This window comes from Chiloscyllium plagiosum, unplaced genomic scaffold (assembly GCF_037043375.1).
Source record: "Chiloscyllium plagiosum isolate Xiang-an unplaced genomic scaffold, Cpla_swu_hap1 HiC_scaffold_30, whole genome shotgun sequence".
NCBI lineage: Eukaryota > Metazoa > Chordata > Chondrichthyes > Orectolobiformes > Hemiscylliidae > Chiloscyllium > Chiloscyllium plagiosum.
In genome coordinates, this window is record NW_028270168.1 from 12572923 (window position 1) to 12588551 (window position 15629).

The 15629-nt window shown below is 39.2% G+C and overlaps 1 protein-coding gene across 4 annotated transcripts in view; it reads right to left on the minus strand.

The window, feature by feature from the left end:
- LOC122563517 (protein phosphatase EYA3-like) overlaps positions 1-15629 on the minus strand; it is a 67994-nt gene that overhangs the window by 33931 nt on the left and 18434 nt on the right. For all 4 annotated transcript variants that reach the window (XM_043717340.2, XM_043717338.2, XM_043717339.2 and 1 more), the window contains exons 2-3: positions 3930-3989; positions 2636-2685 (exon numbers count right to left, since the gene is read on the minus strand). In XM_043717340.2, coding sequence (XP_043573275.1) covers positions 2636-2685; positions 3930-3989 — 110 coding nt within the window. The remainder of the gene's footprint in view (positions 1-2635; positions 2686-3929; positions 3990-15629) is intronic.

Consider the following 15629-nt stretch of genomic DNA (forward strand, 5'->3'; position numbering starts at 1 on the left):
AAAATTACCTTTCTGATTAAATTTATAATACTAAAAACAAACTCAGCATTTATAGAGGCGGATTGAGAGATAGAAGGATTAATTGTCCCTATCAATACATGAACATGGTGTTCTTCTTTGAATCATCAGTTGTTTTATTTTTCATCAGTGACCTCTGAACAATATATTCTATTTGACTTCGCTTCTACTGCAAAAATGCTTTTATTAAAATGTTCAGTAGTTTTTGTCCATTTTGGCTATATTGTATTTGCTCAACTCAGATCACTCTGCAGATTCACATTACTGCATTAATCAAACTTGCCCACAACTGGAGTTTTTAAAAAATCGCATGCAAATTAATAGTGCAAAGTGCACGTTGGAGCCCATCAATTTTTCCCAACTAAAATCACTGTTGATTGCTAGGGTCTTTCAAGTTTTTCATAAGCCACAACTGTATGAAATGTTCTCTGAGCAATGATTTATCTTAATGCCCACAGATGAGAGGCAACCAAGTTCTTCCAAAACTTCCTATCCCCCAGAGTGCTCTGGGTTGTCTCTGTAACAATGACCCTTTATTTGTAAAGATTCCCCCACACAACCCAGATCGCTCAGTTGGTAGATGATAGGACTCCATAACAGGGTCATGTTGCAAGCCCCATATTAGGTGATTTTAATATTTTCAAGAAATGTTTGTTTTAATTAGATTTTTAAACCGGATTAAATCAGAAAGTACAAGGAAGGAAGGTTAACCACAAGTAGGACCATAATGTATTAAGTATATAAAAAAAATCCAAAAGTACAATTTGGAATGTTTGGAAAATTCGCAATAAGGGAGATGAACTAACATCACAAATATTTTTAAATGCATACAATATGATTACAATGTGACTGCAATCAGAAAGACAAAGCTGCTAAATGATCAAGCCTGTGAACGGAACAAAAAAAGTTGGTGTCATTACTGAAAGATGAGATCAGTACATTTACAGCAAATTTCATACCAATATTTAAAAATGGTGGAAGGGAGAAAAAGCTGGAGTTTATTATAAAGTATGAGATAAGGGGACACTTATGTAATACTGTTGGTATTTTCTAAAGTCACAATGGGCTTAGAAAAGGGAAATCACTTTTTAAAAGGACATAGCTCACAAAATAGATGAGCGAGTGTGAATGGATATGGTGTACTTGGATTGTCAGAAGTATTTTGACAAAGCCCCACGTAAGAGGTTAGTGTGCAATATTAAAGCACATGGTAGAATATATTGACATGCATTGAGAATTAATTAGTAGACAGGAAAGAAGAAATGAGTGGGTCCTCTTTGAAGTGAAAGACAGACAGTGGCAAGCAGGGTCCCATTTATTCACAACATATTAGTGTGGATGAGGTAATCAAATGAAATATTTCAAATTTGCTGACCACACAAAACTGGGTGGAATTAAGAATGGTGAGGAAGATGTAAATGGTCTTTGAGCAGATTTTGCTAAGTTGTGAGTGGGCAAATGCAAAGCAGGTACATAGATAAGCACGAAGTTGGCCATTTCAGTTGGAAAAACTGAAGAATCCTAGGTTTTCTTGTACACTGGTCACTGAAAGCAAGCACGTTGTTGCAGCAAACAGTTCAGAAAACAAATATTATTTCAATTTTCATTACAAGAGGGTTTGAATACAGAAGAAAGTAAGTGCAGTTGTACTCGGCCTTGGTAAGCATCTTTGGTGTCCTTTTCAAAGGGATACTTGCTAGAGAGGGAACATAGCAGTGGTTCACTACACTGATTTCTGGGACAGCAGGTTTATTGTATGAGGAGAGACTGGGTCCACAAAGCATTTATGGACTAGAATTTAGAAGAATCAAAGATATAAATATCTTTGAAGATATGAAGAAGAATGAAACATATAAATAACTTTACAGGGCTGGACCAGACGAGATGTAAAGATGGCACTTCCTTGGCAGGGTTAATCCAGAACAAGGGGTCACAGTTTTGAGATACATGGTAGGTCATTTCAGATTGAAATAAAGGAAAGAGGGTGGTTGAACCTGGGTAATTTTCTACTACAGAAGGCCATGGAGGCAAAGTCAGTGAAGATATCCAAGAAAATAAGAGAAATTTCAAAAGGCTAATAAAAGTGCATGGGGAGAGTTCGGGACTATTGCCAGAGGATAAAGATCAATCATGATCATGCTAAATGGCAGAGCGGACTTGATAGGCTGAATTGCCCACTCCTACTCCTATTTTCCATATTTTCAGAGCACCAACTGTTAACATCTGTAGAGAGAGTGTATCAGATCGACTGGGTTTTTCAGCACTTTGAATTTATTGCTTTATTTAATAATTTAAAAGCCTTCATCTTGAGTGAAACTCTCCATCATAAACAAAACTCTAAAATATACTAATAGAATGCAGTTAATAAGGAAACACATTTAAGTTTGTCCACTGAGTGTGCCTGCGTTGGAAGTGCACCCTCTAATGCACCAATAGATGTAACTTCATTTGTTGTACATTCATTCATTCAGAAGTTTCTGGTTAATATTATAATCTCAACTTAGTGGCTCAGTATTGGAAGGTCACAAGATAGGTGAAGACAAGCTGTGAATTTTCTTCCTGTCTTATATAAAAAAAACATACTAAAGATTTCAATTACATAACAATACCGACAAACCTTAAAGCTTGCTCATCTGTGGAATCTAAATCACGGCGTGATTTCTTTGCCTGTCAAGGAAAGATATTAACATTTTAATCTTTAAAAATAACAGATTTTCAAAACTTAAGCAAGCTAATTAAAGATTTTTAAAAAGGTCTGGGAATGACCCAGGCTACAATTTGTTATTCAAGCAACAAACATATGTATCTTGCTAGACATCTCTATTATACACAATCTTAGCATGGATCAAAAGAAAATTAATCCCGAAAATTTCAGCAGTCCATCCCATATTCCGATGAGTGTAGATGATATAAAACAATACATTGACAAAGAAAATGGACAAAGTATCATCTATTGACACTGGGGGAGCTTTACTACAATAACAAGGATTGGAGAGTTGTACATTGCTATATTAGCAGCTCAAGGTTTTAAGCAGGAAGGAGGAAAGAGGAAGGTTGTGAAAGGGGCAAATGCATAAGGTGGGTGGGTGAAATAAAAGCACTGGGATGGATACGAGAATGTTCAGAACGGTTTGTAAAGTCATTGCAATGAAGGAGCCTAGAACTGCATGCAGAGGGAGGGGTGAGGTCAGGATTGAGGAGAACGATGTTGCCAGGGTTGGAGACTTTGACTTATAGGGAGGGGCTGATTAGGCTGGGGCTGTTTTCCCTGGAGCAGCAGAGGCTGAGGGGTGACCTTATAGACGTTAATAAAATCATGAGGGGCACAGATAGGAGAAATAGACAAGGTTTTTTCCCTGGGGTAGGGGAGTCCAGAACTAGAGGGCAAATGTTTAGTGTGACAGGGGAAAAATTTAAAAAGGGACCTAAGGAGGAACTTTTTCCTGCACAGGGTGGTGAGTGCATGGAATGAGCTGCCAGAGGAAGTGGCGAAGGCAGGTACAATTACAACAGGTCAGGTACAGAAAGGGCTGAGAGGGATATGGGCCTAGTGCTGGCAAATGGGACTAGATTAGGTTAGGATATCTGGTCGGCATGGATGAGTTGGACCAAAGGGTCTTTTTCCGTGCTGTACATCTCTATGACTATGACTCTATAACTGGAGGTCGGTTGGATTGAGGGAGACAAGGGAGGGAGGCAGGCAGGGTGGAAGAGAAAGTGGGAGATGAAGCTGGAGAGGAAATGCTTCACCTTTGCAACAGAGCTGAAACTACATGGAAATATCTGCTTAACATTTTTTGCCATTGCTCACTCAGATCAAAAGTACTTCAGTGAAAACCATGATTTAATATTACAGAAAAATACACAGTAAAATTCATATTTTTATCTGAAGTGAGCATCATATAACTTACAACTTGCTCCCGAGAGTCCTGTGGATCTTCCATGGATGTGAAGTGTTGTGGTTCTCTCCCCTTTGAGGAATGGAACAATGATGATTGTTTACCTTCAAAGGCAATAATGTCTGAAAGAGTTTTCTCAGCCTTATATACTCTAATCATAACAGACTGCCTGATGTCAAATGCTCTCAAGTAACCGATTTATTTCAATGTGACACGAAACCCGACCTGCAGCAAGACAACTGTGATAAATGAAAATATGAAGTACACCTGCACTCTTAATCTCAAATAGATCAATTAGCTAGTCATAAAGGATAAAATGTTCAACACACAAGGACACCATGCAGAATTATCAGGGCAACAGCCACGTGTAGTTGCTATCCTACCAGGTGAAAGACACACTCACATGGATTTGCCAATGAGGGGTCAAATAATCTAAAATCCAATTAGTAGAAGAAAACTCTTTTCTGAATGCATGAGAGCTACAAGAAAGGTGTCCTTAGAGAACTTTTGTTGCAAACAAATATAGAATCACAAATTCACCGCAGGAGGTTGGACAAATGCAGTATCACAGGCTAATCTCATTATGGCATACTGTACAGTGCATCCCCAGGAAATGTTACCAAACTCATTCAATTCAGCCACTTTTTAAATTCTGGCTACCAAATATCAAAATAAAGCAGAATCACTGTTTTGAAAAAAATATTTTTGTTGCAGTATTCAAATTATCTGCAAAGGCGGTAACATTTACAGAAAATATCAGAAATCTGTTGAATTGTTCAAATGTGTCAAGTTTGACGCTCCCCCAAGAAACTTCCATTTGAAAATTCAAGGTGTAAATGAAGGACAATCACAGCAAGGAGCAGTCATCCATATTTGAAGTCATAATTTTGTTAAGTACTAAATATTGTTATTGCAAATATTAACTGTGTTGAATTTTTCAAAATATTTTTCCACTGCATTATCTATTATATAAACACAAAAATTAAAATAAAATTCAGTTCTTGACTCTTCTATCTTTTAGCAATGTGAAACCACCAATATCAGAAATTATGCACTAAAAGCTTCAATAAATTGGATTTTCTTTGGCTGCAGAAATTTCCACAGAGAATACAATGGCCATTTTGAAAATAAGGATAACAGCAAAAATAAAGATAGTTGATGTCATAGTTAAATGGATCCATGGTCAGATGAAGTGCAAACAAGACAAATCTGGCACACTAAGTTTATTCACAGAAGACAGCATTATAGATCTCTGCCTAACAACTAACCCCGTGTCACAGCACATGTACTTCATGGCATATAAAGATCTTTTCCAATCAACTTGCTCAGAGATGTTATTGCACATCTTTGGAGCAAATGGAACTTGAATCCAGGCATTCTGGCCCAGGCACACTACCATTCCACCACACATGCCTCCATCATGTGCTCTCAATCCTTAATTAATGTCTATCAACTGTGCATCTATAACAAATCATCCAATCATTAATAAATTCCCCTTTCTTTAAATAATTGCTTTATATTTGATCAAAACCTTTGCAATCAAAAGATGAAATGAGAGTTTACCATATTTTTTGCATTTCATTAAAACAGAGCCTCTCACTTCCAAATCTCCAATAATTTCTTGGAGTAAACATTCCTCTTTGCAAGAGGGTTTGGTAACTAGTGATTTCAAATGACCTATTTTCTTCTTTTAAAAAAAAAAGACCCCTTCCCTTTCAAAGGCTTCCTTTACATTAAAATATATCAATCCTCAACTTTCTTGCAGTGACCTTTGTTAAATTATTATCCAAGCAATGGATATTCATATCTTCAGCAGCTCTATTGATGACTCCCTCCATCATAATATCAGATGTGGACATTTTGCTGATGATTGCAAATTGGTCAGCACCATTTGCAACCCCACAAATACTGAAGCAGTCCATGTTCAAATTCAGCAAGACTTGGACAATATCTAGTTTTGGGTTGACAAAGTGCCAAGTAACATCGTGCCATACAAGTATGCGACAATGATGATCTCCAGTCCCCCACTATCAACATCCTGGGGGTTACCACTGAAGAGAAGCTCGACTGGACTAGCCAGATAAATACTAGCGAGGAATCCTGCAGCAAATAATTTACCTCTTGACTCCCAAAGCCTGTCCACCATCTACAAAGCACAAGTCAGGAGTGGGGTAGAATGAAATAATCATTACCTGCATGGATGAGTTTAGTTTGACAAAGCTGATTGGTACCACATGAACAAACAGTGACTCCCACACTAATGACCAATGTCAGTAGCAATAGTCTACTCCAAATACAAGATGCACTGCAAAAATTCACCAAGGCTCCCTATACAGCACATTCCAAACCCACAACAACCCGCCATTTAGAAGGTCAAGGGAGCAAACACATCAGCACCTGCAAGCTCTCCTCTAAAACCATTCACCACCCATACTTGGGGAATATATTGCTGTTCCTTCACTGTCGCCAGATCAAAATTCTGGAATTCTGATGAACACATTGCATGTTTACCCAGAGCAAATGGATTCCAGTGGTTCAAACCAGCAGCTCAGCACCACCTCCTCAAGTTCAAGCAGGGATGGAAAATTAATGCTAGCCTAGACAATGATCCTAATATCCCATGAATGAGAAACCTCAGAGGAGTATAGAAAGTACAGGATGAGGTTAAAAAAAAAGGAAATTTAGGAGAATAAATAATTGAGAAGATATGAAAAATGAAATTAATGCAAATCTAAAAATGTTTTATCTGAAAGTGTACACTAAGAGCAAGAGAATGATTAAGCAATGGGGAGGGTCTATCAGCTATATAGGACAACTTTTGCATGAATGCAGGAGGAAAAAGTGGATATGCTGAGGAACATTTTGATTAAAACCTCACTAGATACAGACAAGATTTACATAGGGCTGGAGTTCTGCAAACATTTTACCATTAGTCAAAAATGCATGCAAGAAATTGGCCAAATAATTATAGGCTAGTCAATCTGAACTTGCGAGTGAACAAATTACTTGAATCAATATGGAGAGAAGATTAACCATTACTTAGAAAGTCGCAGATAACATCAGGAATAGTCAGAGTGGTTTTACGTGAAGATCATGTCTTACTAATAACTAAATTTGAGGAAATAAGAAGGATTGATGAAAGGTGATATAGTGCATTTTGTATACTTGGATTTTACTAAGGCCAAAGATTCCACATGGCAAACTGATCAGAACAAATAAAGACCATGAGATACAAGGTAATATGGAAAGTCAGACCCAAAATTGGCAGGAGGAAATCGATTACATTTTTTTCTTCAACTGAGAAGCTTTTCAGAGAGGTTTTACACAGGACTGGGTTGGATCCATGACGTTTGTAATGATATTAATTTAAACTTAAATGTAAAAGGCATGAGTGGGAAATTTGCAGACAACACAAAATTTGGCCATGTTGTTGACAGTAAAGATAATAGCTGTCAACTGAAGGATGATATTAATGGTTTGGTTAAGTGGAAAAGTGACAACTGAAAATCAAATCTGGAGAAGTGCAAAGTTATGCTCTTTGGAAGACAAACACTGCAATGGAATACACATGAAACAAGTAGTGTTCTGAGAGGGCACTCTGAGATGTCTCAATTCCTCCACCCACGTCCACAGCTGGAATTGTACACCATTCTGGTCTCCACATTAGAGGAAGGATATAATTGCTCTTGATAGTGAGCAGACATTTTCAAGAAATTTTCCAGACATTGAAAATCATAAGTATGACGAAATATTGGGTAGGCCAGGACTGTTTTTCTGAGAAGAGGCAGCTGAGAGATGACTTAATTGAGTTGTACAAAACAATGAGGTTAAAAATCACATAACACCAAGTTATAATCCAACAGGTTTAATTGGAAGCACTAGCTTTCGGAGCGCTGCTCCTTCATCAGGTGGTTGTAACCCGAGTTAGAGTGGACAAGGAAGATATTGGAGAGCTAAATTATCAGCAGAGATTTAAAACAAATTGCAGAAGTATCGTAAGGAACATAAGAAAAATGGTGGAAGTATGGAATTCAATGCCGGTTTGATGGTCGAAGTAGAAGCATTCAGCTGATCAAAAGAACTAGCAAATAGATGTATAGCGAGGGAAAAATGTGAAATTTTGCATCTTGGCAGGAGAACAAAAAGAAGCATTTTAGCCAAATCTGCAGATCTCTGAGATGCAGAGGGATTTGGGTTTCCTGGCACATGAAGTGCAAAAGATTAATGTGCAGGTACAGCAAGTAATTAGGAAATCTAACAGATGTTATTGTTTACTTCAAGGTGTATGAATATAGGAGGAAGAAGGTTGTGCTTTAATCATACAGAAAACTGGTGAAACTACATTCAGAGTAGCATACAGTATCAATCTACTTATTTAAGGAAGCACGTTGGAAACAGTTTAGTGGAGGTTTACTGCACTAACATTTGGAATAGACAGATTAATTTATGAGAAAATGTTGAACAGACTAAGCTTGAATCCTCTGGAGTCCAGAGAGTCGGAAGAAACTTGAATGAAACATTATGCAGGGTCTTGACAAGGTAGATGTGGAAATGGCATTTCCTCTTGTGGAATAATCTAAGACCAGGGGTCACTGTTGGAACAGCCCACTTATGACAGAGATAAGACAGAAATATTTCTGTTTTGAATTGTTAGAACACTCCTCCTCAAAGGAACTGGAACTGATGTACTTGAATACGCAAGGAAAAACAGTAAGTACTAAGTAAATATTTTAAATCAACCCACTCTGCTTTCCAATACAGGTGGGTCATGAAAGGTAAGTGGTAAGCAAATGGATGAAAGTGTTTGGAAATATGGAGCAAGTCAGATTAGCCATGATCTTACTGAATGTCAGAGTCAATTAGAGAGGTCCAGCTGTCTAATCCAACGCCATGTTGTAGGACCAATACAGAATGTTTCAAAATCTTCTCATTGCTCAGATTCTGTAAATTTGCAATCCTAATTAATTGGGATTAATGTAATCTAATATCTTTACTAGGCCACTGGACAATAATTTTATTTTCATCAAACCCTATTGCTTCACCTGGACCTTCCACACTTTGACTGTTTTAAGGTATACCAAATCCCAAGATTAAAGTTTATCTCTAAATGTCCAATATAATTTCAAAAAACTTGGGAAATTTGAGAGACTTTTGCCTTAATGTGTGCCCCTTTCGCTGCATGCAGAGGATTCAAGTGTGCAGAAATCATGCATATCACTGCAGTCCATTTTGAGACCAGGGAATGATCACACATCACCAAACGCAATTTTGAATTTGCCCAAGACAGAGTTACACAGCCCTAATGATCTAATATGAATTCTTCAATTGTAATGCCCAGACAGACTTTAGCTTTCAATTTGTTTATTCAACTCAGATCTAAGGAGCATCTCTTTCATAGTGCCACGATTTATTTTCATATAGCCCAATTGACTTTCATCTGTAGTATTTGTCACTAGAAGGTTTATATAGTTGCACATATAAATTCATCATTAGCAATTTGAACTTAGCTAGTGCTCCCATCCCAGTTCCTGCACTTTGCCAAGGTTTTATATACAATCACTTTTATCTTTTCTATGTATTACTGGAAAGACTGAATTTGTCATGTCTTTGAAATGTAAATTGAAAAGGTTTCAGACCTTGTCCTACATCTTTAATGAAATAGTAGCTATGGGTTTAAAATCTTGTGCTGATGGGAGATTAGCAATAGGCCATCACATATCCTTGAATACTTTTTGTCAAACAGTACATGGATGTACCTACGACAGAAGGTGCAAAACTTGACCTACTCTTGGGAAATAAGGCAGGGCAGGTGATTGAGGATTCAGTGGGGGAGCACTTTGGAGCCAGCGACCATAATTCGATGAGATTTAAAATAGTGATGGAAAAGGATAGACCAGATCTAAAAGTCGAAGTTCTAAATTGAAGAAAGGCCATTTTCGATGATATTAGGCAAGAACTTTCAAAAGCTGATTGGGGGCAGATGTTCGCAGGTAAAGGGACGGCTGGAAAATGGGAAGCCTTCAGAAATGTGATAACGAGAATCCAGAGAAAGTATATTCCTGTTAAAGTGAAAGGAAAGGCTGGTAGTTATAGGGAATGCTGGATGACTAAAGAAATTGAGGTAAAAACAATGACTGCAGATGCTGGAAATCAGATTCTGGAATAGTGGTGCTGGAAGAGCACAGCACTTCAGGCAGCATCCGAGGAGCAGTAAAATCGACGTTTCGGGCTTTTGCCCGAAATGTCGATTTTATTGCTCCTCGGATGCCACCTGAACTGCTGTGCTCTTCCAGCACCACTAATCCAGAATAAAGAAATTGAGGGCTTGGTTAAGAAAAAGAAGGAAGCATATATCAGGTATAGACAGGATAGATCGAGTGAATCCTTAGAAGAGTAAAAAGGCATTCGGAGTATACTTAAGAGGGAGGTCAGAAGGGCAAAAAGGGGAGATGAAATAGCTTTGGCAAATAGAATTAAGGAGAATCCAAAGGGTTTTTACAAATACATTAAGGACAAAAGGGTAACTAGGGAGAGAATAGGGCCTTCAAAGATCAGCAAGGCAGCCTCTGTGTAAAGCTGCAGAAAATGGGGGAGATACTAAACAAATATTTTGCATCAGTACTTACTGTGGAAAAGGATATGGAAGACATAGAAAGTAGCTAAATAGATGGTGACATCTTGCAAAATGTGCAGATTACAGAGGAGGAAATGCTAAATGTCTTGAAACACAAAGGTGGATAAATCCCCAGGACTTGACCAGGTGTACCCTAGAACCCTGTGTGAAGCTAGAGAAGTGATTGCTGGGCCTCTTGCTGAGATATTTGTATCATCGATAATCACAGGTGAGGTGCCAGAAGACTGAAGGTTGGCTAATGTGGTGCCACTGTTTAAGAAGGGTAGTAAGGACAAGCCAGGGAACTATAGACCAGTGAGCCTGACAGCGGTGGTGGGCAAGTTGTTGGAGGGAATCCTGTGGGACAGGTTGTACAGGTATTTGGAAAGGCAAGAACTGATTAGGGATAGTCAACATGGCTTTGTACATGGGAAATCATGTCTCACAAACCTGATTAATCGAGTTTTTTGAAGAAGTAACAAAGAGGATTGATGAGGGCAGAGCAGTAGATGTGATCCATATGGACTCCAGTAAGGTGTTCGACAAGGTTCCCCATGGGAGACTGGTTAGCAAGGTTAGATCTCATGGAATACAGGCAAAACTAGCCATTTGGATACAGAACTGGCTCAAAGGTAGAAGACAGAGGCTGGTGGTGGTGGAAGGTTGTTTTTCAGACTGGAGGCCTGTGACCAGTGAAGTGCCACAAGGATCGGTGCTGGGTCCTCTTCTTTTTGTCATTTACATAAATGATTTGGATGCGAGCATAAGAGGGACAGTTAGTAAGTTTGCAAATGACACCAAAATTGGAGGTGTAGTGGACAGCGAAGAAGATTACCTCAGATTACAACAGGATCTTGATCAGATGGGCCAATGGGCTGAGAAGTGTTAGATGGAATTTAATTTGGATAAATGCAAGGTGCTACATCATTTTGGGAAAGCAAATCTTAGCAGGACTTATACACTTAATGGTAAGGTCCTAGGGAGTGTTGCTGAACAAAGAGACCTTGGAGTGCAGATGTTTCAGAGAGAAAGTTCAGGCAAGAAATATCTGTTGAAGCACTGAGGATGTCACCCAGACAGGGGACGAAACGTTTGCAAGACAAATTCCCAGCTTGGCGAACAGAACCACAACAACGAGCACCCAAGCTACAAATCTTCTCCCAAACTTTGAATATCCAGCATTAGTGGAGGCAGACAATCAGCAAAATGAGCTGAGTGAACAGGAACCTACCCATAAATGTGGAATTTTGGCATGCATTTATTCCTCTGCACTGCTGGATGTTGGGCAAGAAATATATTATTGCAAATCAGGGACATTTATTTGAATCATAGGTAGAAAATATTGTGGTACCAAATTTAACAACAACATTGAAAATGAAATTAAGTAAATAATTATGAAGGAAAAAGATTGCTGGCTACAGGACAGGAACAGGAGTGGAATAAATTGTTTGCCTCCAACGAACTGACATGAGGGCTAAATGGTCTTGTATGCTTTACCACTAACATTTTATTCATGAAGGGTTTCCAAATGTGCTTATTGATGGAATATTGCCACATTAAAAATTTATCAAAAAATTACCACAATACAATTGTTATTGAATTTTTTAAAATTGTATGTTTTTCAAACTTTCACTACCATACAGGGAAGTTTGATACTTGACATTAAATTTAATGTGATCTTTGAGAAGATTGTAGCTCAGGTTGAGGTTCAGGTTGTAAGTTTGCTCGCTGACATCTTCTCAGACATTTTGTCACCATGCTAGGTTACATCATCAGCGAGCCTCCGGTGAAGTGCTGGTGTTCCGTCCTGCTTTCTATTTGTGTGTCTTGGTTGGTTGTGGTGGGTGATATCATTTCCGGTTCTTTTTCTTAGGAGTTGGTAAATGGGGTCCAAATTGATGTGTTTATTAATGGAGTTCCGGTTTGAATGCTAGGCATCTAGGAATTCCCGTGCGTGTCTCTGTTTAGCCATTCCTAGGATAGATGCGTTGTCCCAGTCAAATTGGTTTCCTTCTTCGTCTATATGTAAGTGTACTAGTGATAGTGGCTCATGTCTTTTGGTGGCTAGTTGGTGTTAGTGTATCCTGGTGACCAGTTTCCTGTCTGTTCGATGTAGGGTATTTTGTATATGACATTCTTTTTGCTGACTGTTGATACAGGGTCCTTTGGGTTCATAAGTAGCTGTTTCAGCGTGTTGGTAGGTTTGTGGACTACCATGACATCAAGGGGTCAGAGTAATCTGGTAGTCATCTCCAAGATGTCTTTGATATATGTTAGTGTGGCTAGAGTGTTTGGACATATTGTGTCTTCTTGTTTGGGTTTGTTGTTTGAGAATCAGTGGACTGTGCTCATCGGGTACCTGTTGCTCTTGAATATGCTGTATAGGTATTTTTCTTCTGCTGCTCATAGTTCCTGGGTGATGCAGTGTGTTGAGGCCCATTTAAATAATGTCCTGATGCAACTTCACTTGTGGGTGTTGGGATGATTGCTCCTGAAGTGAAGTATCTGGTCAATGAGTGTTGCTTTCCTGCAGTCCTCCATTAACTGTTGGTTCCACTGTGACATTTAGGAAGGGGAGTCTTGTTGTTCTCTTCCTCTTATGTCAGTAAGGATGTTGCTGATGATATTGTAGGTTTCCTCTAACTTGTTCCATTCCATTATGACAAAGGTGTCATCCATAAAGATAAGTGGGGGGTGTTGGATCCATCAGATTTAATTCTTTGGGGATTTCTTGTTAATTTCACCTGATTTATGGAGTTTCTTCAGTGTTGTTGTGATACAGCTTTCTAGCTGTGGAGTTGGATCTATCGCCACCTGTTGGTACATGTCGGTGAGCGTTGAGTTTGCCTTTACAATGTACTATGCTCTGTTTAAGATGATGGCCTTGCGCCCTTTGTCTGCAGGTAGGATTACAATACTTCTGTCTTTCTAGGGCTTTTCTTTCCTGTGTGTTGAGGGTGTTTCCATCTTTCTTCCTGCTTAGTGTTGATGCTACTGTTTGTTGGATGGTCTGCTGGGTTTCTTCCGTGAGTCCATTATCTTTCAGGATTGATTCCAATGCTGCTATGAAGCCCTTTTTGTCTGCGTCTAAGTAGTTGTAGTTCATCCCTCTTACTAGGATGGCTTTCTCAGTGTCTGTTAGTGGACTGATTGTTAAACAACAAACCGAAACAAGTAGACACAACACGCCAAGAGACCCTAGCCACATTACCATACATCAAAAACTTCTCGGAGATGACGACCAGACGACTCCAACCTCTAGGCATCAAGGTAGCCCACATACCTACCAAAACACAAACAGCTACTGATGAACCTAAAGGACCCTGTACCAACAACCAGCAAAACAAATGTCATATACAAAATAGTCTGCAAGGTCTGTAACAAAAACTACATTGAACAGGCAGGCAAGAAACTGGCCATCAGGACACATGAACACCAACCTTACACACAAAGACCACTTCGACTGGGACAACACTTCCATCCTAGGATAGGCTAAACAGAGACATGCACAGGAATTCCTAGAGACCCTGCATTCAAACCAAAACTCCATCAATAAACACATCGATTTGGACCCCATTTACCAACCTCTGAGAAAAAGAACTGGAGTTGATATCATCCACCTTAACAGACCAAGACACACAAATAGCAAGCGGGACAGAACATCAGCACTTGTCCGGAGGCTCACTAATGATGTTAACTAGCATGAATTAAATTGAATCGAATTGACTTTATTGTCACGTGCACCGAGGCATCGATAAGTAAACAATAAGTAAACAGCAGTGAAAACAAAAACACAGGTACAGGTGAATGTTAAGAGTTTGAGAGTCCATTCAGTATTCTAACAACAGTAGGGTAGAAACTGTTGCAAAACCAGCTGGTGCATGTGTTCAGGTTTCTGTATCTTCTCCCCGATGGCAGAAGTTGTAGAAAACCATTGCCAAGATGGGATGGATCTTTAAGAATGTTGGCAGCCTTTCCTTGACAGCGGGCCTGGTAGATGGATTCTATAGATAGGAGGTTGGCCTTTGTGATCGTCCAGGCCAAGTTCACCACTCTCTGTCACTGTCTCCGATCTTGGATGGTACAGTTGCCATACCAGGTAGTGATACATCCAGATAGGATGCTCTTGATGGCGCACCGACAAAAGTTGGCAAGGGTATTCGGCGTCATGCCAGAAATCCTCAGCTGCCCGAGGAAGAAGAGATGTTGTTGGGTCTTTGTAACCAGTGCGTCCACATGAAGAGTCCAAGAAAGCTTGTTGTGGATGACCACTTCCAGGAGCTTGACACTCTTCACTTGTTCCAACTCTGTGCTGTTAATGTGTAGGGGGCATGAGTAACATCCCGCCAAAAGTCAATAATGAGTTCCTTGGTTTTGCTGGCATGAAGAGCTAGGTTGTTCTCAATGCACCATTTTTCCAGGTGTTCCACCTCCCATCTCCAGTCTGTTTCGTCGCCATCTGAGATTCGACCAACTATGGTGGCATGGTGACGAAACATCTGAGAATTAAACCTATCAGCTCAGCAAGCAAACTTACAACCATTAAATTTAATGCTTTCAGCAAGATTAAAAACACATTGAAACTATAGTAAGATTAATGCCTTTTAGTCAACTGGCATCAATTTAAATCAAAAATAGTAACTAAATATTCTGACAGCAATGTGTCAAAAATAGCAGTGTTACTATTTTTCATAAGCCTGATAATGGCAAACTGCATAGACGTGGCAACTGGAAAAATGGGACCATAAGATGTAGGAGCTGGAGGACATTTGACCTATCAGGTCTGCTCCACCATTCAATAATCTGATAATAGAACATAGAACATAGAACAATACAGCACAGAACAGGCCCTTCGGCCCACGATGTTGTGCCGAACATTTGTCCTAGCTTCAGTTTCCTGACATTTCTCTGTAATACTTTATTTATAAAAATACTTAATGATCCATCCTCTACAACCACCTCAATGTCATAGAGATTTACAGCACGGAAACAGATCCTTCGGTCCAACTCTTCCATGCTTACCAGATATCCCAACCCAATCTAGCACCCAGCCCATATCCGTCCAAACTCTTCCCATTCATATACCCATCCAAATGCCT